Source organism: Macaca thibetana, chromosome 2 (genome assembly GCF_024542745.1).
Source record: "Macaca thibetana thibetana isolate TM-01 chromosome 2, ASM2454274v1, whole genome shotgun sequence".
Taxonomy (NCBI): Eukaryota; Metazoa; Chordata; class Mammalia; order Primates; family Cercopithecidae; genus Macaca; species Macaca thibetana.
Window position 1 is genome coordinate 11394773 of NC_065579.1, and position 26974 is coordinate 11421746.

At 43.0% G+C, this 26974-nt stretch overlaps 1 protein-coding gene across 2 annotated transcripts; it reads right to left on the reverse strand.

Annotated features, from left to right (window-relative positions):
- Nucleotides 1-2566: 2566 nt before the first annotated feature.
- Nucleotides 2567-19706, reverse strand: ADIPOQ (adiponectin, C1Q and collagen domain containing). 2 transcript variants are annotated; one of them, XM_050776618.1, is made up of 4 exons: nucleotides 19607-19628; nucleotides 10510-10625; nucleotides 8451-8669; nucleotides 2567-7529 (listed from the first exon to the last, which is right to left on the reverse strand). In XM_050776618.1, exons 3-4 carry the CDS (start codon nucleotides 8659-8661, stop codon nucleotides 7009-7011), a joined length of 732 nt encoding a protein of 243 aa, XP_050632575.1. In that variant the 5' UTR covers nucleotides 8662-8669; nucleotides 10510-10625; nucleotides 19607-19628; the 3' UTR covers nucleotides 2567-7008. The 2 variants fall into 2 exon arrangements, with proteins under 2 accessions (XP_050632575.1, XP_050632570.1); XM_050776613.1 differs by lacking the exon at nucleotides 10510-10625 and having other exon boundaries at nucleotides 19607-19706.
- Between the last annotated feature and the right edge of the window lie 7268 nt (nucleotides 19707-26974).

A 26974-nucleotide genomic window follows, 5' to 3' on the forward strand; every position in this document is an offset into this window, starting at 1 on the left:
CCAGACTTTCTGCCACATAACAAATTCAATGACTCATTTTACAAAGGCAAGTTCTTCCATTACTGGTATTTACAGGATTGCTAACATTAAGGCTACAGGTTATATAAATGCTCTATCCCCCAATGTCTTGAAACTATAAAGAAAAAAATGTCCAATGAAATTGGGGTTTATTTTTCGTAACAGCATGGCTTTTGGTATCAGGCAGCTCTGACTATGATTCTTTGCTCTACAATTTACTAGCTGCAGCTTTGAGCCAGTTAATTATCTTCTCTAAGCTTCAGTTTTCTTATCTAACAAGGGGGTCAATGGTATTTAACGTACAGGATGTTGTAAGAAGTAAATAAAATAATGTATTTCAAGCAGCTACTTCAAAATGGTAATTATATTATCATTTCTAAGATTATGATGTGCCTAATACAAAGTAGACAATAAATATTTACTGAATAAATCAATGATCTTTGTAAAGAATTCAAAGATGAAATCCACAGTCTCTGTCCACAAGGGATTTCTAAGCTAGGAGGTTAATTGCTAATAAAATTCATGTAAATGAAGCTAGGGTTTTAGGTTTGACCTTATGAGGGCCTAATGACTTGACTCTATTATCCTGTTGCCAAGTCTTCTTCCTAACTAAGCCTGAGCTTGGTGCCTGGGCACAGTCACAGTATAATTTCTAATCCTGTGTACTTTTTATTTTTATTTATTTATTTTTTTGAGGCAGAGTCTTGCTCTGTTGCCCAGGCTGGAGTGCAGTGGCACTATCTTGGCTCACTGCAACCTCTGTCTCCCAGGTTCAAGTGATTCTCCTGCCTCAGCCTCTCAAGTAGCTGGGATTACAGATGCTCGCCACCACAACCAGCTAATTTTTGTATTTTCAGTTTCACCATGTTGGCCAGGCTGGTCTCAAACTCCTGACCTCAAGTGATCTGCCCACCTTGGCCTTCCAAAATGCTGGTATTACAGGTGTGAGCCACTGAGCTTGACCCACTGTGTACTTTCTAGATGTACATAAAAGAAATAAATTCAAGCTAACTTACATTAAAAGGAGAGATGGCATAAAAATACAGGAACTGGTGTCTTATGGCACCTTGGGTTGGGATATAGAAACCCGAGTCAAATCTCAGGTAGGACTGAACCAAAAAGTGGAAAGCATCCAAGATGTTACTCTCTCTCGCTCTCTCACTTTCGATTCTGTTTCTCTCAAAGCCTCTACCTTTCTCACAGCTGGGCCTCTTCTTATTCTACACTGCAGGGCAGAAGGACCCATGAGTCCTGAATCTGCATGTTTTACGTCCATCCTAATTCATATTCCTGGAGGAATCTGGTCGACCCAGTATCTTAGCGCATTTTGTGCTTCTATAGCAGAATACCACAGACTGGGTAATTTATAAAGAAAAGAAATTTGTTGGCTCACAGTTCTGAGGGCCAGAAAATCCAGTGGCTCAGACCTATAATCCCAGCACTTTGGGAAGCCAAGGCAGGAGGATTACTTGAGCCCAGAAGTTTGAGACCAGCCTGGGCAACATAGCAACACCCCAGTCTCAAAAATAAAAATAAAAAATGTCTGCAGAAAATGTCCTAAATTTGCTTAAAGATCTGTATTTATAGATTCAAGAAGCTTAATGAACCTTAAAATAGGTGAAACTTGAAAACACCCAGACACATCAAAATCAAATTGTTGAAAATCAGAGGTAAACAAAGCATCTCGAAAGCAGCTGGAAGGAAAAATGATAAATTACACAAAAGAGAAAACTGTGACTGCAGGTTACTCATCTGAAACCATAGAACCTTTGAGATAAAGGGAAAATATATATATATATACACACACACACATACACATACACACACACACACACACACACACACACACACACACACCCCATGGGTCCCAGAAGACAGAAACATCTTTAAAGCACTGAAAAAAATTAAACTAAATAAAATAAAGTGCTAGAAGAAAGAACTATCCGCTCAGAATTCCATATCCAGCAAAAATGTATTTCAGGAATGCAGAAAAGATGAAGGCATTCTCAGATGAAGAAAAACTAAGAGAATTCATCATCAACAGACTTGCTCTAAAATAAATGCTAAATAAAGTTTTTCAGGTTGAGAAATTACACCAGAAACATAGAACATTAGAAATTAATAAAGAATGAAAGAAATGATTAAGATCCTAATAAGCAAAGTATTTTTCTCCTCTTAAATTCTTTAAAAAATATATATAACTGTTGAATGCAAAAATCATAATATTGCCTATAATGTTTCAATGTATATAGATGTAATATATATGACGACTATAACATAAAAGGAAATGGATAGAAGAACTAATATGATTATAAGCCATCTGTGGTTTACTGGAAGTGGCAAAATATTAACTCTATGTATACTGTGAAAAGTTAAGTACACTGTAATCCCTCAAGCAACCATCAAAAAGTACCACAGAGTTATAGGCAAAAACCCAATAAATAAATAAAGATAAAATATTATGAAATATTTAAATAATCCAAAAGAATTCTGGAAAGAGACTAAAACAGAAGTGGTGAATAGAAAACAAATAAAATGGCTATCCATCTTAAATTCAACAATTTTATTAAGTATAAATTGTTTAAACACCAATTAAAAGACAGATGTTTTTAGACTGGATAAAAATGATACCAACTACATACAGTCTGTAAGAAACACATTTTAAATACAATAATATAGATATATCTAAAGTAACATGATGTAAAAAGATAAACCGTGAAAACACTAATCAAAAGAAAGTTAGCTGGGCGTGGTGGTTCATGCCTGTAATCCCAGCACTTTGGGAGGCCAAGGTGGGTGGATCACAAAGTCAGGAGTTTGAGACCAGCCTGACCAATATGGTGAAATCCCGTCTCTACTAAAAATACAAAAATTAGCCAGGCACAGTGGCATGTGCCTGTAGTCCCAGCTACTCGGGAGGCTGAGGCAGGAGAATTGCTCATGGAGGAGGTTGCAGTGAGCCAAGATCACATCACTGCACTCCAGCCTGGGCCACAGAATGAGACTCTGTCTCAAAAAAAGAAGGAAAGAAAGAAGGAAAGGAAGGAAGGAAGGAAGGAAGGAAGGAAGGAAGGAAGGAAGGAAGGAAGGAGAAAGAAAAGAAAGTTGAAAAGAAAAGAAAGTCTTATTTTTAGACAAAGTAGACTTCAGAACACAGAAAATTATCAGAGATAAAGGACATTAAGTAATGATAAGAGAGTAAATGCATCAAGAAGACATAATACTAAATGTGTATGTATCTAACAATAGAGCACTAAAATATATGAAGCAAAAGCTGACAGAACTAAAGAGAACTGGACAAATCCACAATTATATCTCAAAGCATCACAGGACCATGAATCCTAAAATCTTGACCTCAGTTTCTCTCAGGCCTCTTTTGGCCTCAGTTGACACTCTCTGTTCCTCTAGTTCCACAAAGGAATAACCTGGCCCCAGAGAATTTAGGGTAACTGTGAAAGCGTATTCTGTGAGGAGCCCACCCCAACCAGATGTGAGACTGTGAGTATGGCCAGACATTAGCTACTTGTTGAAATTTTAGAGAAAATCAATAGGAATTTTCCAGCAATGTCTCTCTGGGAAACTCAGGAAAGCTCAAACACAGCATTAAGAGTTTGTTGTGGACAGGTATTATTTTGCTTCTATCATCCATTCTCCCACTTCTGATAACAGTGTTTCAATTTTGCTTTAGGGAAAATACCTCTACATACCCCTAGCTTAAACTGCAATTAAGTCGATATGAATATTTCATCCTCCTGACTCAGTGATTGGTCAGAGACAGGCACACAACTCAGCCAGAGCCAATGAGATGCAAGGTTATACTTGCTGGGGCATCTGGGAAAGAGAGCTTCCTCTCTCTTCTTTGGGCACCACCAGAAAACATGATGTCCATTTAGCCCGATGGTGTGGCGTGGGGATGCGAGAGCTGGGCGGGCCACAGCCTTTTTGATATCAGGAGGGAAACCCTAGAACTATACTGTGTAGTGCCTGAGGGTAAAGCCTACACTGCAGAAGGAAGAGCAGAAGGACATACAAAAAAGGGTCTTGATTGTTCTGAACCTTTGTTTCAAACCTTATCTAAAGACAGAACAACTCTGGTAATTTCTATTATGCAAAGGAATAAATGTTTCCATTTTTCCATTATTTTTCTTGCTTACAATAGTTTGCATAATATTTTGGGTTTTCTGTTGTGAATGACATTCACAACATGAGTCCTGACTAACAAAAGGCTTACTCTCACCTCTTCATCCCTCCGAAAAGCTCATATCTATCTTTCTCAAAAAATAAAAACAAAAGTGGAGGCGGGTGGATCATAAGATCAGGAGTTCGAGACCAGCCTGGCCCACATGATGAAACTCCGTCTCTACTAAAAATACAAAAATTAGCTGGTCGTGGTGATAGGCACCTGTGGTCCCAGCTACTCAGGAGGCTGAGGCAGGAAAATCGCTTGAACCTGGGAGGCAAAGATTGCAGTGAGCTGAAATTGCGCCACTGCACTCTAGTCTGGGCAACAGAGTGAGACTCTATCTCAAAGAGAAAAACACAAAAAGTGATGTGCAGCAAGTGTTTTTATGTTTAATGCTGGATAGTATCTTTACTTGTAGAAAATAATATGCGAGGCCGGGCGCAGTGGCTCACGCTTGTAATCCCAGCACTTTGGGAGGCTGAGGTGGGCGGATCATGAGGTCAGGAGATCGAGAACATCCTGGCCAACATGGTGAAACCCTGTCTCTACTAAAAGTACAAAAATTAGCCAGGTGTGGTGGCGTGTGCCAGTAGTCCCAGCTACTCGGAAGGCTGAGGCAGGAGAGTCGCTGAGGCAGGAGAGTCGCTTAAACCTGGGAGGTGGAGGTTGCAGTGAGCCAAGATCAAGCCACTGCATTCCAGCCTGGTGACAGAGTGAGACTCCATCTAAAAAACAAAAAAAGAACGAAGGAAGGAAGGAAGGAAGAAAGAGAGAGAGAGAGAGACAGGGAGGGAGGGGGGAAGGAAGGAAGGAAGGAAGGAAGGAAGGAAGGAAGGAAGGAAGGAAGGAAGGAAGGAAGGAAGGGAAAGAAAGAAAGAGAAAGAAATAAAATAAAATAATACGCAAGCATTTTAAAAGACAAAGCTTTATATGTGGAAAAAATAATACCTTAATGATTAGCAATACACATAAATGAGAGAATTATTATTCAGAATTTAAAACTGTAAGCAAAAAAAAAATAGGTTTTTTAATATATTGATAGAGAATGCTATTAACTCAGTTTTTGCTAAAATCTTTGAAAAGCATCACTGGAATTACTGTCTCCTGAGAGAATGTTTACCAACATCAACTACCTCAACCTGTAATTCCTAAAGAACAAGAATAAATTCAGGAGGCCCAGTCTTCCCTGACCCTGTTGGTACTCAAGGGAAGAATGGCTTCAAAATTCCTCCATGGGTTTTGCATTTCAGGCTCAAGCTACTTTCTTGATGGAAAATTCTTTAAGTGTTCTGAAAATCACAGTCCTCCCTAACTTCAGTGGAAAAGATTCATATTGTCCAGCTGAACGAGGATTGGATACTTAAAACCAGGGATTTCCTAAAATGAAAACGTTTCTGTGGATAAAACTGGTTACATGCCGAGACTGGAATGGAGTTAATTCTGGGTAGATATGGGATTCAAGAGATTGGTCTTCATGAGGCATTTACAAGGGATTCAGAGGTGGAGGGAGCACAGTCCTTCCTGGGCAGTTGCCTCTAGCCTGGTGGGAGGTGTTCCTCACACCCCGGACTCTCATGCAGGGCAAAAAAAAAAAAAAAAAAAAAAAGTGAGATATTGAGTGGGCACGGTGGCTCACACCTGTAATTCCAGCAATTTGGGAGGTTTAGGTGGGTGGATCACCTAGGCAGGGAGTTCCAGACCAGCCTGGCCAATATGGCGAAACCCCATTTCTACCAAAAATACAAAAATTAGCCAGGTGTGGTGGTGTAAGCCTGTAGTCTCAGCTACTCGGGAGGCTGAGGCACCAGAATTGCTTGGACCCAGGAGAAGGAGGCTGCAGGGAGCTGAGATCATGTCACTGTACTCCAGACTGGGTGATAGAGTGAGACTCCATCTCAAAACAAAACAAAACAAAACAAAACAAAAACAGTGGCTATCACATCAGAGAAGCTCCTGGCCAGGCAGCCTGGAGGAACAGGGATGAGTTCAGCACGTTGAGATGGAGTTGGCTTTCCCAGTTGGAGGGAAGAGCATGAGAAGGGACATAGGTAAAAGTAGAGTAGTGCAGGGGCCACTGAGTAGTAGTCCTTTCAAGACAGGACTTCATCATAGAACCACTTTCTCTGAGGGAGCTCTGCTGGAGGAGGTTTGCCTTTTGAATTGCAAAACCAGGGTTGATGGTGCCAGCACAGAAAGGGCTGGCAGGGTGGAGGGTCTATGATAGAGACCTATAGGAGATAAAGATGGAGTTGAATTTATGGGAGCCTGCCTGTCTGTGGGAGATAGAAGGGGAAAGGCAAATTCAATGAGTCTCAGGTGAGGTGGGCAACAGATACCTACCAACACTCCAAAGAGACCACGTGCTTCTATAAAAGGGCACGGTCTAGTGAGCAAAGCCCACAGCTCTGGTTTGATTTCTAGCACTGTCACTTAATACTTGTGTGACCTTAGACATTCACTTAACTCTCTCAGCCTCAGGACCCAATCTGTAAAAACAGGAGAAAGCTTGTTCCCTGTGCTTTACAGGATTGATATGAGCATCGGGAGAAACAGTGGGCACAAAAGAGCATTGTCAACTGCTTCTTTCTAGTCAGTTATCTGGTCATGTTTCTGAAACTCCCCAGGACTGGGAACATAGCATATGGTTTTTTTAAAGTTACTTGATGAATGAATGAATACATGAATGAGTGAATGAATGAATAATATTCAAAGGCCTCCAACTAAATAATAGTCTCCTAACTGTACTGAAAGCCTTTAATTGACTTTGGGGCTGTTTGGCCTGGGACAAGGCTCTGAGTTAGTGGTGATCAGTTGGTGTCGTGGTAGAGAAGAAAGCCTGTGAAGGTGGAGTCATTGTCATTATCAGCATAGAGTCCATTACGCTCTCCTTCCCCATACACCTGGAGCCAGACTTGGTCGCCCACCTCCAGATGCAGGAGCACAGAGCCGGAGGCCTGGTCCACGTTATTTTCCTGGTACTGGTCATAGGTGAAGAGCATAGCCTTGTCCTTCTTGAAGAGGCTGACCTTCACATCCTTCATATAGACTGTGATGTGGTAGGCAAAGTAGTACAGCCCAGGAATGTTGCAGTGGAATTTACCAGTGGAGCCATCATAGTGGTTTTGCTGATTGTAGAAGATCTTGGTAAAGCGAATGGGCATGTTGGGGACAGTAACGTAGGTCTCCAATCCCACACTGAATGCTGAGCGGTATACATAGGCACCTTCTCCAGGTTCTCCTTTCCTGCCTTGGATTCCCGGAAAGCCTCGGGGACCTTCAGCCCCGGTTACTCCAGTTTCACCAGTGTCTCCCTTAGGACCAATAAGACCTAAGGAATGAGAAGACCTCAGTGACCACAAAGAACAGAACTCCTGCCTAGGTTGGTTACAGCCTAAATTACCATCCCTGTGGCTCCCACTCACAACCTTCTTGACTTATAGAGCAAGAAACCAATAAGAGCTCCCAAAAGGAGAGAGATGTTACCTCCTCCTTCTATATCTCCCACAGACAGGCAGGCTCCCATAAATTCAACTCCATCTTTATCCCCTATAGGTCTCTGTCATAGACCCCCCACCCTGCCAGCCCTTTCTGTGCTGGCACCATCAACCCTGGTTTTGCAATTCTACCCCCTCTATCTAGGCTGTCTCTCCTCCTCTATTCTGCCTATCCATCATTCAAGGCCTAGTTGAAGCTCTGCTTCCTCCTTGAAGCTTTCATTCTTCATCCAGGTCCATGGTAGGTACACTTTCTCTATGCTCCATACTTAGAATACTCGTTCACATTCAGTTTGACATTTTCAGAGTAGACTATCTTGTAGTAACCACCAACAGAGCCTTGCACATTAGACATCTTACCTAGATCAAGAGTTCCCCAAAGGCAAGATTGTGCCCTTCGGGGGGTGTGCAGGTGTGCAGTAAATGTGGTTGAATGCCACTGGATGGAATAGAAGTTAGCTAGACAGAAAGAGGAATCAGAATATGAATGCATTGGGAATAAGGATGAGGGTGAAGATGGGAAAGGGGATGGAAAAGGACATGCAGATGCAGCAAAGTCAAAGTCTTCATTATAGAGGCACCACCTATTCTCATCCTTGGAAGACCAACCTCAAATCCACTTCAAGTCGCTTATGGTTTACATAAAAAAGCTTTGCTTTCTCCCTGTGTCTAGGCCTTAGTTAATAACGAATGCCTTCATGTAGTTTATATCAGTTAAGGAGGTATGTGATGAAAGAGGCCAAAAACATTCTTACCTGGATCTCCTTTCTCACCCTTCTCGCCAGGGGTGCCATCTCTGCCATCACGACCTGGGACCCCATTATGGCCTGGATGCCCTGGGATGCCTGCCATCCAACCTGTGCAGGCCCCCTTGGGCAGAGGAAGCAGGACTCCGGGCCCTTGAGTTGTGGTATCCTGGCCATGACTGGGCAGAGCTAATAGCAGTAGAACAGCTCCCAGCAACATCCTGAGTCCTGGAATCCACATGTGCACTGTCAGCCATGGAGAGACAGACCCCACACAGCACACCCAGCTGATACCTACACAGGACTCCATCCGCCTCAGCAGATTCCACTTCAAGGAGCTGCTTTCTCAGTATTCAACTCTTTCAGGAAGACTTTTCTGAATATTGCAGCCCACCTTGATCTCTTTCTGCCCCCAAATTTGTAATACTTAACATTATTCCTTTGTGTAGTCTCCTTTCCTCACCAAGATTATGAATTCAGTGATTGCACAGATGACACTCCTCTAATTTTTCCATATCGGAGCACAGGAACGAGCACAGGGAAAGCTCCAAGAGTCAACTTGCCAAGAATCCATCCTTGAGTTTCCCAAGTACGATGACACAGATTGCTCCAATCAGTGCTAACCAGCTTCTCTCCCCTGGCTCCTTTCTTCTTTTTCTTTCCCCTCTTTTCTCTCATTTTCTGTGTCTATTCCTCCTTCTTACTCTCTCATTCTTTCTTCCTCTACCCTTCTCCTGGGGCACATGTTTGACCATTTGGTATATTACATTTGCACACACACACACACACACACACACACACAGAGAGAGAGAGAGAGAGAAAGAGAGAGAGACTCACCTTCAGTTAAACAGACAACAAGAGACACATCATCCCATGAACATATCCGCTGGCCCTTTGTTTGCCTGGGCCACCTTTAGCTGCCCCTCCTCTCCTGTCTGATCTCTATTCAGGACCCAGTTCGGATGTCATCTCTTTCAGGAAGTCCTTCTTCTCCATCTCACTCCTTGGTTTGTTCTTTCACCTCTGTGTTTCTCCAGTGCCCTGGTAATATGGTTTGGGTCTGTGTCCCCACCCAAATATCATGTCCACATGTGTTGGAGAAGGGGCCTGGTCGGAGGTGATGGAATCATGGAGGCTGACTTCCCCCTTGCTGTTCTCATGATAGTAGGTGAATTCTCACAAGATCTGGTTGAAAGTGTGTAGCACTTCCCCTATATGTGCTCTCTCTCTCTCTCTCTCTCTCTCCCCCCTCTCTCTCACTCTCTCTCCTGCCGCCATATAATGTGCTTGCTTCCCCTTCGCTCTTCCACCATGATTGTAAGTTATCTGAGGGCTCCCCAGCCATGCCCACTGTACCATCTGTGGAACTGTGAGTCAATTAAACCTCTTTTCTTTATAAATTACACAGTCTCAAGTAGTTTTTCATAGCAGTGTGAGAATGGATTTATACACCTAGCTTAGCTCTATTGCGTTCTATTGCACTCTGCTGTAATTTCTGTTTCGCTCACCCATTTCTCCATTAAACAGCAAGTACCAGGGGGCAAAGACTAACACACTAATAGCAGAGTAAGGGCTAAATAAGTACTTTCATAATGAGGAAAAGAAATCATGAGAGAGCCAGAGAAAGGAAGGGAAGGAAGGAAAAGAAGAAAGGAAGAAAAAAGGAAAAGTGGAAGAGGGAAGGAAGGAGGGAGTGGGGAACGTATTTGAAATACGTATTCTGGAGCCCTAGCAAACAGCTCAAGTGGCACAGGTAGTCAAAGGACTCCCTGTCTCAAAATCATTCTTCAATATCCGCCTCCCAGAAAAGGGCCCAATACAAGTATAGGGACTTTTGTCCCCTCTCAGAGTCTGCCTCTGATCTTAGGGGGATCTTAGGCCCCCACCTCTGATTGCTGAGGTCTTAGTCTTCCCACTCTCACCAAGGAGTTGGGAGAAAGCATCTCACAGAGAGAAACAGGCCCTAGGATCCTGGATTAGAGGCATCACTAAGACCCTCTGTGGGTTAATGTGGCTAATCCCAAGAATCTGATTCTAAACAAAGCCTAGTCCATGTGCTTTATTTTACCTTAAAGATTCACTATTTTTCATCAGTTTGCTTGTCTCTTCTAGATTATTTGACGTCTCCAGAATTAGGTTTGTCTTCAGGACAACTGAAGGTTTGTTGAAGACAAACCTATTCCTCTGTGAGGGATGGAAGAAAGACCGTGATTCGCCTGGTATCTGGAATCCCACTCCTAGGCTCCATTACCTGGGCGCTATACTGCCCTCTTCACATGGCACAACCAACTCATCTTTCATCTTTATCAAATACATGAGATAAACTTTGTATATACATATAAACTATATGTATATATTACATATATAGTTCATTAAAAATAATAGTTATGTAGTTCTTTGGAAATGACAGAAAAGAAAACAATCCTCAACCCCAAGAATGTCTCTGTTTATTTTTAAACATAGTGGAAATCATACTTTATGTAAAACTTTATTCCTCTATTTTTCCCTTGTCATTTTCTAGTTTTTATAATCACTATTTGTAATGTCTCAGAGTGCTAGTCTAGTAAGTGGATATAATCAATATATATTCGACCATTTATATTTCATCAAACTTTTAGCATATTTTCATTTTTAAATATTATTTTATATTCTTTAAGAAATTATACTTTGATTTTTAAATAATATTTTAAATATCCTTAGATATATAGCTTTCCCCAAGATTATGATTCTGTTATGACAGATTCCCAGAAGTAAAATACTGGACCAAAAGGTATGTACAGTTTTAAGTGTCCTGAAACATAGCCCCACATGGCAGTGTATGTTATACTTTAGTGTGTGTATAAAAGGGCATACCTTAACTACCCTCATTAGCTTTGGGTATTATAAAAAACATGTGTGTGTTGTCAGTTTAGTGAGCAAAAGAAATAATGGTACCTCACAGCTCTAGTTTGCTTTTTTTTTTTTTTTTTTTTTTTTTTTGAGAGAGGGTTTCACTCTGTCACCCAGGCTGAAGTGCAGTGGCACAATCTGGGCTCACTACAGCCTCTACCTCCCGGGTTCAAGCGATTCTTATGCCTTAGCCTCCCAAGCAGCTGAGATTACAGGCATGCACCACCACACTCGGCTAATTTTTGCATGTTTTAGTAGAGAGGGGGTTTCACCGTGTTGGCCAGGCTACTCTCAAATTCCAGACCTCAGGAGATCCTCCTGCCTTGGGCTCCCAAAGTGCTGGGATTAAAGGCATAAGCTACCACACCCGGGCCTTGCATCTAAGTGTTAAGCAGTTGTTATTCATGCTAAGATTTAGTAAGTATTCAATTTTCTTCCGTTTTTTTTCTATTGTTTGATATAGTTAAAGTTTCACTCTTTAATGTAGCTCTGATTTTCTGTTTTGATGTAAAGTGTGACCTAAGGTACTCAAATGATTTCTCCCCACTTGAAGACTAGCTGTTACAACAACTTTAATTGCATTTTTTCCTTCACTATAGATCTGATGCATCATTTATCAAATATCAGGTTCTAATATGATCTTATAAGTAAAGTAACAATTGAGAATGAAATGGCAGACAGAGAGAAGAGAGGCAGAAACAGCAATAGAAACAGGTGCAATCAGACTCAGGTGCTGCCCTTTTAGGTGTCATGAGTTTTTATTTAAGACCCGCTACTATCATTTATATGTACATTTGTCGCCCTCTACTGAATTTGAAGAGTTCAGGAGAGTGTTCTCAATAGCTGCTGGAAATAAAATGAGAATCAGCTTAGGTTTGACTAGTCTCAAGATAAGAAAAAAGAGGTGAGCTACATGAGAAGCTAAGGAGAGACCAGCAAAGCCCCTTTTGTATTTTAGGAGAATTCTTGTTTTGAGACTTTAAAGATTTCACGCATCTTTAAACTTCCTGACTGCTTGTCACCTCTGCCTTTTCTTATTATGGCTTTGGCAATAAAACTGAGAACTTTGAGCTCCATGCGTGTTTTTCTCCAGAAATGGGAAGAATCTGTGAGGCTCCATCATTTTCCACTGGGAAATAGGAGGAGAGAATCCAGAATATGTGAACGGGTGGAGGCAGCTAAAGAAGGCCCCAGAGATAAAGGGTGAATGGGGGCTTACCCCAAAACCTTGGAGAGAGGACAAACTCAGGGGTCTCTGGAGTTTAATGGCTCCTCCCCCTTTGATAAAAATAAAGATCCCTTTCTCCTACCTTAAGGGAACACCCTTTGTCCCCACATTTCAGTACTATGGACAGATTTCTCCACTAATAGGTGCAATCAGCCTAGGTTCCATGACAGTGGCATGGGGTAGAGGTGCTGGAAATACAAGAGCACGATGAGCACAGGAGCCTCGGAAGTTTCCAAGACTAAGAATGGACTCTGATTGAAAAAGAAAGTTGCATTCCAACTTAATTCTGGGTGGGAAATTGGCAATTAATAACAATTGAAGACCAGTGCAAACATGCCTAATTAAAAAAAAATTCTTTCAGAATTATTTGTGTTCTTTTTTATTTTACTTATTTATTTATTTGGAGACGGAGTCTTGCTCTGTCGCTAGCATCTTGCCCTCTCCAAGTCTCAGGTTCTCCTACACATTAGAGTCAAAAGCAGGGCTTTGGGAAGATTAAGTAGAATAAGTTTTAAAAATACCACATGAAAATTGTACTCCAAGAAACCCTCACCAATGTCAGCGTTCTCATGTTCCTCACCTCACATGATCCCGTTTAGCGGATTAGGAAGCTGACATTAGAAAGTTCTGTGTAATGCTTTCGGAGGCACCGTGATATGATAGAAAGCTCACTGATTTAGAAGTCAGAACAGAGTCTCTCAGCGATCATTTCCTTAATCTCTCAGTTTCCTCATCTCTAAAGTTGGGGTCATATATATAAAATTACAAACATACAAAAATATCTGTTTTTTTAGATATTGCCATTGCTACACTTTGTTTCCCTCCCTCCCTCCCTCCCTCCCTCCCTCCCTCCCTCCCTCCCTCCCTCCCTCCCTCCCTCCTTCCTTCCTTCCTTCCTTCCTTCCTTCCTTCCTTCCTTCCTTCCTTCCTTCCTTCTTTCCTTCCTTCCTTTCTCTCTCTCTCTCTCTCTCTCTCCCTCTCTCTCTCTCTCTCTCTCTCTTTTTCTGAGGCGGAGTCTCGCTTTGTGGGCCAGACTGGAGTGCAGTGGCCCCATCTCAGCTAACTGCAACCTCTGCCTCCCGGGTTCAAGCGCCTCCTGCCTCACCCTCTCAAGTAGCTGGGATTACAGGCATCCACAACCACACCTGGCTAATTTTTGGTATTTTTAGTAGAGATGGGATTTCACCATGTTGGCCGGGCTGGTCTCAAACTCCTGACCTCAAGTGATCCGCCCGCCTCGGCCTCCCAAAGTGCTGGGATTATAGGCGTGAGCCACTGTGCCCAGCCTGTTACACTCTATTTCTATCAGAAAAAAAATATTACTAAGTAATATTGAGTACTATGATCTAAAACTCAATTATGCCTATAAAGAAAACTTTTACATGGATCAAGAAGTTAAATCTCAAGTGTTACAATTCTTTGCCTTTGTAAAATGCTATTTGTTGTGTCCCTGTAGACTTAGCATGGCACCAAAATTCCTAAGTCTCAACTCTGTTATGTGTCCTTCAGTAACTCAGGAATCTGCTTAATTGTTTTTGGTGACAAAGCTTTTGGCAACAAAGGAGTTACACAGCTAAGTGCACCCTTGAAATGTCATTAAAAAGAAATTTGAGGTTTTATGATTAGCTGTACAGTTAAAGCAATAAAAAATCCAGGCAGACCTTCTGATTCACCATAATCAATTTAAGATTTCTTAATATTTCTTTCCTGGCAGCATACAAAAAGGCAAAATTAATAAATAACATAGTTGTTAAATAACAAATTTTGTTACTTTTTATAAAATAAAGGGATCTATTTTATCTGTATTCAAACTAAAAATTTTGCGGACTTTTAAAATTTTTGAAAATGCTGTAAACCCTTTCCTCACTTGGTATCTCGTTCAATTCTCACAACTATTTTGAGAGACAGGAAATTAAACTCTGGTCTTCAGAACCCAATAACAGACTCTTAGACATAGTCCAGGAGGAGAAAAGTATTGTGGTCACACATCCTGCCTTTCAATATTCCACCCTATGGGGTGAGGGATACAAGAAAAAAGTAGCATAAAAAGACTTCCACTGTAATCTCAGCACTTTGGGAGGCCGAGGAGGGAGGATCACCTGAGGTCCAGAGTTCGAGACCAGCCTGACCAACATAGTGAAACCCTGTCTCTACTAAAAACACAAAATTAGCCAGGCATGGTGGTGCATGCCTATAATCCCAGCTACTCGGGAGGCTGAGGCAGGAGAATTGCTTGAACCTGGGAGGCAGCAGTTGCAGTGATCTGAGATCGCACCATTGTAGTCCAGCCTGTGCAACAAAAGCAAAACTCTATCTCAATTAAAAAAAAGAAAAGAAAAATAAAAAAATAACTTGCAGATTATGAAGCAAGTGACCTGGCTTCCACTCTAGGCTTCACCTAACTCTCTGGGTGAATTTCCAGCCTTCATCCAACCTCCCCAACTTCATGCTCTTTGCCTATAAATGTGGGACAGTAATCCTCATTTAACCTATTTTACAATAGCATTGTGAGAACCAACTGATAGAAAGTATGAAGAAGTATTTTATAAACTCATAAAGTGCTCCACACATAAGTGAAGAGAAAGGAAGCAAACAAATATGTATGGACCACTGCTACACAGCCATCACCCCTTTAACCTCAATGTGACCACACAACTCCCAGAGGTAGGACGCAGTTCCCACAGAAGAAATCCGAAGACCAAACAGGTTCAGTAATTTCTGCCCAAAGATATCAAGTAAAAGAGGGCAGAGGTGAGATCTGAAGTCCAAATGGCTGTACTGGTTTTCTCCTGCACTGGCTTTCCTGGCAAACCTCACACAGGCATGAATTCATCTGTCGTTAAAATTATACAAGGGGATGACCATGAGGTTCTCTGGATCCTCAACGGCCATACTGTGATCATTTATCTTCGTGTTAAAATGTATGAGAAATTTCAGTTTGACCTACTGGAATTTCAGTTGCAACAGCAGAATCCTGCAAAATGCAGGGACAGGGTCCCCTCTGGGACTGGTAGGAGGCAGAGCTGTATGGGGGAAAGAGGTCACCAAACCTGGTGCCAATTCTTCCAGCAGAAAAGGGCATTAAAGCACACAAAATTGGCCAGGCACAGTAGCTCACACCTGTAATCTCAGCACTTTGGGAGGCTGAGATGGGTGGGTCACATGAAGTCAGGAGTTCAAGACCAGCCTGGCCAATATGGCAAAACCCTGTCTCTACTGAAAAAAAAAAACACACACACACACACAAAATAGCTGGGGGTGGAGGCGCCTGCCTGTAATCCCAGGTACTCAGGAGGTTGAGACATAAGAATCGCTTGAGCCTGGGAGGTGGAATTTGAGGTGAGCTGCACCCCAGCCTGGGTGACAGAGCAAGACTCTGTCTCAAAACAAAGCATACAAAATCCTCAAATGTCAGAGTCAAAAGGGGCCCCCAAAATCACTTCCCTCCAGCCTTGCTTTTACAAATGGGAAGGCTGAGGGGAAGGAGTAGGAATGCACTTATGAGAACCTTATAGAAGCCAGCTCCCATGCTAGATTTTACACATTATTTATTTTCATCTTTACAATAACTCCATGAAGGAAGGAAATGACCCCAACTTTAGAGATGAGGAAACTGACAGATTAAGGAAACGCGATCCCTGAGAGACTCCGTTCTGACTTCCAAACCAGTGAGCTTTCCATCACGTCACAGGGCCTCCGAAAGCATTACACGGAGCTTCTCAGACTCAGCTTCCTAATCCACTAAATGTGATCATGTGAGATGAGGAACATGAAAAACTGACGCTGGCGCGAGTTCCTTGGAGTATAATTTTCATAAGGCATTTTCAAAATTGATTTTACTTAATCTTCCCATAGCCCTGCTTTTGACTCTAACATGTAGGAGAACCTGAGACCTGGAGAGAGAAAGATGCTAGCTAATTCAACCACTGGATTGAATTATATCAAACTCCCATTTTTAAAAGTCAAAATAGGCTGGGCACAGTGACTCATGCCTGTAATTCCAGCATTTTGGGAGGCCAAGGTGGGTGGATCACCTGAGGTCAGCAGTTTCAGACCAGCCTGGCCAACATGGTGAAACCCCGTCTCTACTAAAAACACAAAAATTTGTCGGGCATGGTGGCGGGCGCCTGTAATTCCAGCTACTTGGGAGGCTGAGGCAGGAGAATCACTTGAACCCATGAGGCAGAGGTTGCAGTGAGCCGAGATTGCGCCACTGCACTCCAGCGTAGGCGACAAGGGTGAAACTCTGTCTCAAAAAAAAATAAATAAATAAAAATAAATAAAAGTCAAAGTGTAGAATATTGGCAGTTTCTCACAGTGCAACCCTATAATAAATGGCATAACCAAGAATCAACTCAGCTTTGCCTAGCTACCAGGAGATTTGCCCGAAAGCCTTCACTCAGCCCTGGGAGAGCTGTCAATATCTCCATGCCCAACACACACACATACCCGCCCCCATACACACACCTCCACCTACGCACGTGCACACCCACACACCACATCCACACATCCACACACATATGCACCGCCCCCACACACACATACACACCCTTCCACATGAGCTCGCGCACACACACACACGTACCCTCAAGGAACTAATAAAACAGAGCATCCCCCACCACCACATTTTTAGGATAAGTCTCTCTCCACATGATGGAGTTTCTGATGGAAATTCCTGATTGAAAGCATCTACTCTCCAAAAGACATCACCTCTTGACTTTAGCCGTATGTCTGGGACCACCGGTCCACTGGCTTGACAAGGAGTAGGTGGAAAGTTTGTCCCTACAGCCACCTTAAAAAGAGCAAGGATATAATCCCAGCCCTTTGGGAGGCTGAGATGGGAAGACTGCTGAGCCCAGGAGTTTGAGGCCAGCCCAGCCAACATAGTGAGATCCTGTCTCTACAAAAAATTTTTAAAAATTAGGCAGGCATGGTGGCACACACTTGTAGTCCCAGCTACTCAGGAGGCTTAGATGGGAGGGTCACTTGAGCCCAGGAAATTGAGGCTGCAGTGAGCTGTGATTGCACCACTGCACTCTAGCCTGGGTGACAGAGTGAGACCCTGTCCCAGAAAAAAAAAAAAAAAAAAAAAAAAAAAGGAGCCAGTCTTGTGTCTACTCTTTTTTTTTTTTTTTTTTTTTTTTTTTTGAGATGTAATTTTGCTCTTTTTACCCAGGCTGGAGTGCAATGCTGTGATCTCAGCTTAAGACTCCTCAGCTGGGCGCAGTGGCTCACGCCTGTAATACCAGCACTTTGGGAGGCCAAGGCAGGTGGAACATGAGGTCAAGAGATCGAGACCATCCTGGCCAACATGGTGAAACCTCATCGCTACTAAAAATACAAAAATTAGCTGGGCATGGTGGCGCATGCCTGTAGTCTCAGCTACTTGGGAGACTGAGGCAGGAGAATCGCTTGAACCCGGGAGGTAGAAGTTGCAGTGAGCCTAGATTATGCCAAAAAAACTCCTCAAGACTTAAGGAAGAGTGGCAGCAGGGACTGCTAGGGAAGCTGCAGGACTCCCTGTGTACCACTGGCCCTCCTGAACCAAGCTGACACCATCATGCTCCTTCCGACATATTCTGCTAGCATAAAGGGACCCCCGTCTCCCCAACTGAATTAGGCAGAGCTGGCCTTCCTTCTAGCGGAGTCCCTAGGAGTGAGGTGGTGCCGCCCTTTGCGAGGCTTGATCTAAAAACCAGAACCTCTCCAGACCAGGGATCCACGTCCTCTAACACAAGAGAGGCTGACCTAACCTGTAAAATCCCTCCCACTCTGACCTTCAGCATCTACAGCTCAAAACCACCAGGATGCCTCAGAAACAGCACTCCCTGGGGTGACCGGGATTGGGCTGCACAAAAACCAGGTAGATCCAGTTTCTCCTGTCAGAAAATGTTTTTTAATTATAATTTTTCCTAAGTTCCAACTATACGCCAGGCTCTTCTCATTTTATCTCATTAGAACCTTCCTTCCTTCCTTCCTTCCTTCCTTCCTTCCTTCCTTCCTTCCTTCCTTCCTTCCTTCCTTCCTTCCTCTCTCTCTCTCTCTCTCTCTCTCTCTTCTTTCTTTCTTTCTTTCTTTCTTTCTTTCTTTCTTTCTTTCTTTCTTTCTTTCTTTCTTTCTTTCTTTCTTTCTTTCTGACACGAAGTCTCGCTCTGTCACCCAGGCTTGAATGCAGTGGCAGGATCTCGCCTCACTGTGACCTCCGCCTCCCAGGTTCAGGCAATTCTCCTGCCTCAGCCTCCCGAGTAGCTGGGATTACAGGCACCTGCCACCACACCCGGCTATTTTTGTATTTTTAGTGGAGGCAGGGTTTCACCATGTTGGTCAGGCTAGTCTGGAACTACTGACCTCAGGTGATCCGCCCGCCTCAGTCTCCCAAAGTGCTGGGATTACAGGTGTGAGCCACCATGCCTGTCCTCATTAGAACCTCTTGATTACCTTGTAAGATATCCCCATACCTACAGATATCCCCAAATCTATAGACAACAACCATGTCACACTCATCATTGTATCTCGTGAACCCAACCCACTGTCTGGACCATAGGATCTGCTCAGTAAATATTTGCTGAATAGAATAAAGTGGCAGAGCTGGATTCCAAATTCCGGTCTGAAGTCAGCACTCAGCTTGACTTTTCTCAAGCTGCCTTCACATATGCTTCTTCCTTTGCCCTACCTGGTCAAGCTAAGAGGCAATGTATTCCCTTATCCCCCTTAATCAAATTGGACTTCATCTGTGGACAAACCCTCCCACCTTACTGACCCTAACTTTTCCTCAATAGGTATCCTGCCACAGAGAGAACTGGGAAAAATTCAGAATGGTTCCAGGCATCTTAGAAGGAATGCCTGAAATAACCCTCTCTCTCTCGGGGTTGTGGCAGAATTGAGGAAGAAGCCCAGTGCATATCTGCCTCCACCAGTGCTGCTCTGACCAGAGTATCCACCTATATCCACTCCCACACTGCTATGGACAGGAAAGCCTGGGTGATCCCAGACAGAGGCTATGCACGTACCCTTCACCCAGCCTGCAACTTCACAGAATTGCTCTTACCCTCTGGTATGGAATCAGAACCACAGACTGCAGTCAGAATGGAAGTGAGGAGGAGATGGCCCAGCCTCAACAGCCTGGTACTCATGGGGGCAGGCAGTCCCCACCTCACAATTGTCCTTTCCCATTGGCCAGCTTAGTGAGGGCCAGAGGCCAGTGGGCAGGCACATGTCCCTGGCAGCTGCCCACAGCCTCCACCCTAGGGAACCTGGTGCAACCCAGCTTGGGCTTGGGAAGCCAAGTGGAGCTTCAGTCAAAACACTTGTGTCTCCAGGCCTTGACCCTTATTTTGCCTCCTACAACAGCAACAGAAGATGAGGCAAAGGTCAAAACCACAGCAGAAAACAAGATTTTTTTTCCTGCAACTGACAGAGAAACATCCTAATGTAAATGAATTGCTCAGTGGTCCAGGAAGCCTCCCCCGCCCATAGATTTGCCCTAAAATAAGTCAGGACACCAATGACCACATCACAGTCCTGCCCACTGTGCGTAATTAAGTGTGAGACCGCGCAAGTTCAGACAGTGAGTGCTTCAGAAGGGAGCACTCTCAAAGGGTCTGCAATCGGGTAAGAAATAGAGCACATCCTCCACTCTCTGGCCTGGACCCTAGATTTAGGAAAGACCTTGTGTATGAATTCGGAGAACTGGGCTGTGGGGAAGTTCCTGGAGTGGTGTGGGGCTTGGCACGTTAAAAAGGCCCTGAATTCTAAAAGCTTGTGGCCTCAAATCGCAATTTGAATCTAACATAATAGAAAACTTACATAAAATGTGATATTGGAATACCATCTTTCAAGATTTTTTGGTTCCAAAATTCAGGATAAGATTTTGACAGCTACCTTGGCGGGCGTGTGTGTGTGAGAGAGAGAGAGAGAGACAAAGAGAGAGAGCCTGTTTTGCCAGTTCCTTAAGCATAGATATTCCTATTCTGCCTCTTGTGGAACCCAGCTCTGGCCTAGAAGCAGCCTAGAGAACTGGAAGCTGCTTCCCACTTAGGTGTTCCTAGAAAGTTTAGGCTTGAAGTGGCAACATTCAACACCTCGGACTTCCTTGGCACACTCATGTTTTGTTTTTGAAGGGCAGGATCTGAGCCGGTTCTTGCAAGCCACACATTCTGATGAATTAAATTATGACCCCAGCAAGGGCTTAGGATGTCAGCAACAACTTCAACAAGACATCCAAAACAGAATTTTCTCAGACAGAGGCAGGGCAAGTGTCTGTCTGTCCCCCAAATGTCATCTCCACAGTCCACAGAGAGCCTAAAAATCAACCAGTAAAGTCAAGTCCACCATTAAAGTAAAGCAAAGATCTGGTCTAAAGCCTAGGCTTCCTGCTAATGTCCAAATATTTCAAGAGAAGTCACATTAGGCCATTGAGATTAGAGACACGAGAGACTTTCCAAGGTCCCCTGGCTTAGATAAGTGGCCCATGAAAATGAGGTTCCATATAGTTTAGCAGGCTGACTGAACCAAGAAGACAACAAAGAGAAATAGAAGCAATTCTCAATTATATCACTGCTTTATTTTGTTATGGTGTTTTCCTGTTTATTTTGGTTTATGTTACTGTCTGTTGCTACTTACTAGAACGTAAACTTCAGGTCAGGTGCAGTGGCTCATGCCTGTAATGCCAGCACTTTGGGAGGCCGAGACAGGCAGATCACCTGAAGTCAAGAGTTTGAGACCAGACTGGCCAACATGGTGAAACTCCATCTCTACTAAAAATGCAAAAATAGCCGGGCGTGGTGGCACATGCCTGTAGTCCCAGCTACTTGGGAGGCTGAGACAGGAGAATCACTTGAACCCAGAAGGTAGAGGTTGCAGTGAGCCAAGTGCACCATTGCGCTCCAGCCTGGCTGACAAGAGTGAAACTCTGTCTCAAAAAAAAAAAAAAAAAAAAGTAAACTTCAGGAGAGCAGAGATTTTGCCTATTCAAAGTTGTATCCCTTAGTTCCTAGAACAGAACCTGGCACAAAGTAGGCAATAATAAATGTTGAATTAATGAATAAATGAATGATCATATTCAACTTTCCTTTGGAGATAACTATTATTGTCTTTCATTTTACAAATAAGGAATCTAGAGTTCAATGAGGGTAAGTAATTTGTTCAAGGCACAAGTCTAGGATTTGAACCAGATCTGTCTAACTACAAAATCCCTATGCTTTCTAATTCCTCATGGCCTTCACCCCTCCTGATGGACTGTGAGGCCTCAAGGTTGATGTACGTGCTTCAGGGTAGTTTCAGGGCTGGCATAAAAAGTATTTTCTTTGGCTGGGCACAGTAGCTCATGCCTGTAATCCCAGCACTTTGGGAGGCTGAGGCGGGCGGATCACTTGAGGTCAGGAGTTTGAGACCAGCCTGACCAACATGGTGAAACCCCGTCTCCACTAAAAATACAAAAAAAAAATTAGCCGGGTATGGTGGCAGGCACTCGTAATCCCAGCCACTCGGGGGGCTGAGGCATTAGAATCGTTTGAACCCGGGAGGCGGAAGTTGTGGTGAGCTGGAGATTGCGCACTCCAATCTGGGTGACAGAGCAAGAATCCATCTCAAAAAAAAAATTTTTTTTCTTCTAACCTTATAAGAAAGGAGCTGGTTAGAGAAAGCTTTAGCTATTGCACAAGGTGGAATAACTTTAGCCCCACAATCCCATCAAGACTGTGCTGGGCCTGGCTGTCGGTCAGCGACATTGTGAAAGCCTAGCATTTTGTGAGGCCTCAGGGAAATCTGCCATACACCACAAAGGCCGTCATATGGAAAGAAGCAGTTCTGTGGCATACTGGTTTAAAGACTGTAATTGAAAAACGTTCAATCAGAAATGCCCTGAGGCTAGTCTTTTTCCCAGGACAGAATTATTACTACCTAGACCAAAAAAACCAAATAAATGCAATCTTTTCCTCCAGGGTACTGTAGCTACAGGTCAAGCCCCTGTTAGCATGTGAGTTGGGATACTGAAACAGGCCAAATCACTTAGTTTATCTTAAGTATGGTTAAGTATTGCCATATATTTTTGCCTAATTATGATTTTTAAAAACAATCTTTTTTTCTTTCTTTCTTTTTTCTTTTCTGAGACGGAGTCTCACTCTGTCCCCCAGGCTGAAGTACAGTGGCGCAATCTCGGCACACTGCAACCTCCGCCTCCCGGGTTCACGCCATTCTCCTGCCTCAGCCTCCCGAGTAGCTAGGACTACAGGCGCCCACCACCACTCCCGGCTAGTTTTTTGTATTTTCAGTAGAGACGGAGTTTCGCCGTGTTAGCCAGGATGGTCTCGATCTCCAGACCTCATGATCCACCAGCCTCGGTTTCCCAAAGTGCTGGGATTACAGGTGTGAGCCACCGCGCCCTGGCAGAAATAATCTTAACTGAAGTAACCAAGCATAAGCACTGTATTTTGAAAAATGAAAATTGGAGCAAGATGGTAGAGTGAGCATGTCCTGCAGCAATGTACGCAATCCCCAAACCCCTAGAAATGGCAAGAAACGAGAACATTTTCTTTTTCTTTTTTTCTTTTTCTTTTTTTTTTGAGACGAGGTTTCACTCTTGTTGTCCAGACTGGAGTACAATGGCATGATCTCAGCTCACCACAACCTCTGCCTCTCTGGTTCAAGCAATTCTTCTGCCTCAGCCTCCCAAGTAGCTGGGATTATGGGCATGTGCCACCATGACTGGCTAATTTTGTATTTTTAGTAGAGACGGGGTTTCTCCATGTTGGTCAGGCTGGTCTCGAACTCCCGACCTCAGGTGATCTGCCCGCCTCAGTCCCTCAAAGTGCTGGGATTACAGGTGTGAGCCACCACTCCTGGCCAGGAGAATATTTCTTTATCTCTTCTGAAGACATAGCTACAGCTGTACTTCCTCCAAAGTACCTCAGATGATAATTTAAGTATCTAGTTTACTACTGCATGCTTTGGACTGTCACCTCCTGCCACCAGCCAGAAGGCCATCATGATTCAGGCCCAGTCAATGCAGGCAGGCACCCCTGCATTCATACTTTTTAAAGCCTGTGTCCTTGGACCACTCCCGATACTAAAAAATTGTACTAGGCAAGGGATTTGTTACAATAATTTTAGAAAGGCTAGAGAAACAAAGAGAGATGGTATTGCCTAAAGACCAGGAATTGGTGACTGTCCCTGGGCCACAGCCTATGAGCCTGCACTTACTGCGTGTCTTGCTAGCTGCTCCACCATTGCCACTGAACAGGAGCCACTGTCACCGCCGTTGCCAAGGGCACCCACTGAAACACAAGAGCTCCTCTCTTCTTCCCCACTTCAATCTTTTCATGGTTGTCTCCCATGAGAACAAGCTAACTGGTACCCATCTGACAAAGGAATGTAGGATGTATCATTTTAGTCATCAAGCTCCAGGAATACAAAAGGGATTATGGAGAGGTGAATGGATGGCTAAGTACTAATCGACATGATCTGGCATAGGTCACAATGTCAAAAAAAAAGAAGTGACACCCAAGGAAACAAAGCTAATAGAAAAAAGGGGGAAGCTTAAGAATAACTATAATTATTATATTCAAAAAGATGTGATAGGAATAACATACATTAAAATAATTAATGTCTAGTCTGCCCACAGTAGGAGGTGAAAATAAATTTCTGACTTTTTGTCACTAAATTCGTGGTGCTTTGCTATGGCAACCTTAGGAAACCAGTACAAGGATCTAGGGCCAGTGAAGAGTTCTTATATATGACAACAAAAGCACGATCCACTAAAGAAAAAAATGAAAGATGAAATTTCAACAAAACTAAAACTTTTGCTCTGTGAAACATCCTGTTAAGAGGAGGAAAAGGCAATCTATGAATTAGAGGAAAGTATTTGCAAACCATATTTGAGACAAGAGATCTGGATCTAGATTGTATAAAGAAATCTCAAAACTAAATGGTAAAAAAAATTCAATTAGAAAATGGACAAAGGACATGAACAATTATTTCACTGAGTAGGAAACACAAATGACAAACAAGCACATGCAAAGATGTTTAGCATTATTAACCATTATGGAAGTGCAAATTAAAATCACCGTGAGATATCACTACATGCCTACTAGAATGGCTAAAATTAAAAATAGGAATACTATAATGGTAGATACGTGTGGATACATACAATCGTCAAAACCCATAGAATGTACAACACTAGGCCAGGCACGGTGGCTCATGCCTGTAATCACAGCACTTTGGGAGGCTGAGGCAGGCAGATCACTTGAGGTCAGGAGTTGGAGACCAGCCTGGCCAAAATGGTGAAACCCTATCTCTACTAAAAATACAAAATTAGCTGGGTGTGGTGGCATGCGCCTGTAATCCCAGCTACCTGGGAGGCTGAGGCAGGAGAATCACTTGAACCCAGGAGGTGACGATTTTGGTGAGCCAAGATCGCGCCATTGCACTCAGCCTGGGCAAAAAAGAGAGAAACTCCGTCTCATTAAAAAAAAAAAAAAAGAGAGAGAGAGAAATTGTAAAACACTAAGTTAATCCTAATACAAACTAGGGACTTTAGATGATTAAAAAGAACAAAAAGATGTGGAGAATAGAGAACACAAACTTTTTTTGAACTAAAAATAGTGAGACTGGCCAGGCCCAGTGGTGCACGCCTGTAACCCCAGCACTTTGGGAGGCAGAGGCAGGTGGATCGGTTGAGGTCAAGAGTTTGAGACCAGCCTGGGCAACATGGTGGAACTCCACCTCTATTAAGAATACAAAAAAAATTAGCCACGGGTGGTAGCACTCACCTGTAGTCTCAGCTACTCAGGACGCTGAGATGTGAGGATCGCTTGAGCCTGGGAGTCAGGGGTTGCAGTGAGCCGAGATAGTGCCACTTCCAGCCTGGGCAACTGAACGAGACTCTGCCTAAAAAAAAAAAAAAAGGTGAAAACACTAAATTTGGGAAAGAATGCATAAAAATAGATTACTCATATTTTGCTGATGGGAATGGAAAATAATGCAGCCACTCTGAAAAATAGTTTGGCAGTTTATTTGAAGATTAAATAGCAGTAACACTCCTGGGCATTTATCCCAAAGAACTAAAAATTATATCCATATGGCCGGGCTCGGTGGCACACGCCTGTAATCCCAGCACTTTGGGAGGCCGAGACGGGCAAATCACCTGAGGCCAGGAGTTCGAGACCAGCCTGGCCAACATGGTGAAACTCTGTCTCTACTAAAAATATAAAAACGACTCGGGTGTGGTGGTGCATGCCTGTAATCCCAGCTACTTGAGTCTGAGGCAGGAGAATTGCTTGAACCCGGGAGGCAGAGGTTGCAGTGAGCCGAGATCACGCCACTGCACTCCAGCCTGGGCGACAGAGTGAGACTCCATCTAAAAAAAAACAAAAAAAAAAAAACACAAAAAACTACGTCCATACAAAAATCTGTACATAAAAATCTGAACATCCCTGTACATAAATGTCTCTGCTCATTTGTAAGTAAATATTTATGATAAATTTCTAGAAGTGGCATTGCAGGGTAAAGAGATATGCACATCTTAAATTGATACTGAATCTCAAGAATCCACTGTTGATTTATATTTCTCCCAGTGTAGGATGAGAGTACCCATTTCTCTATATCCTCACCAATACCCGATTCTGTCAAACTTAAATATATGGTATTCTAATAGATGTGTTAAAAGTGCCTCATTTTTATTTGTATTTCTTCTATTATATGTGATTAAATGCATCACATATTTATTGATTATTTGTATTTTTTCCTGGAATTGTGTGTTTCTATCCTTGTCCATTTTCCTTATTGAATTATTCTTATTAATTTTGAAAATCTTTTTATTAACACATAATGTACATATTTTTGGGATACATGTAATAATTTGGCATATTCATATAATGTGTAAAGATCTAAAAAAGTCGGGTACGGTGGCTAACGCTTGTCATCCCAGCACTTTGGGAGGCCGAGGTGGGTGGATCACCTGAGATCAGGAGTTCCAGACCAGTCTGACCAACATGGTGAAACCCCATTCCTGCTAAAAATACCAGCATGGCGGTGGGCACCTGTAATCCCAGCTACTCGGGAGGGTGAGACAGGAGAATCACTGGAACCCAGGAGGCGGAGGTTGCAGTGAGCCAAAATTACACCACTGCACTTTAGCCTGGGCAACAGAATGAGACTCTGTCTGGGAAAAAATAAAAAAGTAATTAGGATATTCATCACCTGCAATATTTATCTTGTTTAATGCTAGGAACATTTGAATTGTTCTTTTCTAGCTATTTTGACAGGTACAATAGATGATCTTGAACTATGGTCACCCTACTGATCTACAAAACACTAGGTCTTATTCTTCTACCTAACTATATTTGTACCCATTTCAACCTCTCATTGAATTATTCTTATTAATTTTTAAAAGATCATTGTATACCAAGGAAATTAATTC

Coding starts and splice junctions, on each gene's coding strand:
- ADIPOQ (XM_050776613.1), bottom strand. CDS start 19,691: ATGAGTACCAGGCTGTTGAGGCTGGGCCATCTCCTCCTCACTTCCATT. Junction 8,670..19,606: donor TTCTGATTCCATACCAGAGG/GTAAGAGCAATT, acceptor TGTGGATTCCAG/GACTCAGGATGTTGCTGGGA. Junction 7,530..8,450: donor GGGTGAGAAAGGAGATCCAG/GTAAGAATGTTT, acceptor CTCATTCCTTAG/GTCTTATTGGTCCTAAGGGA.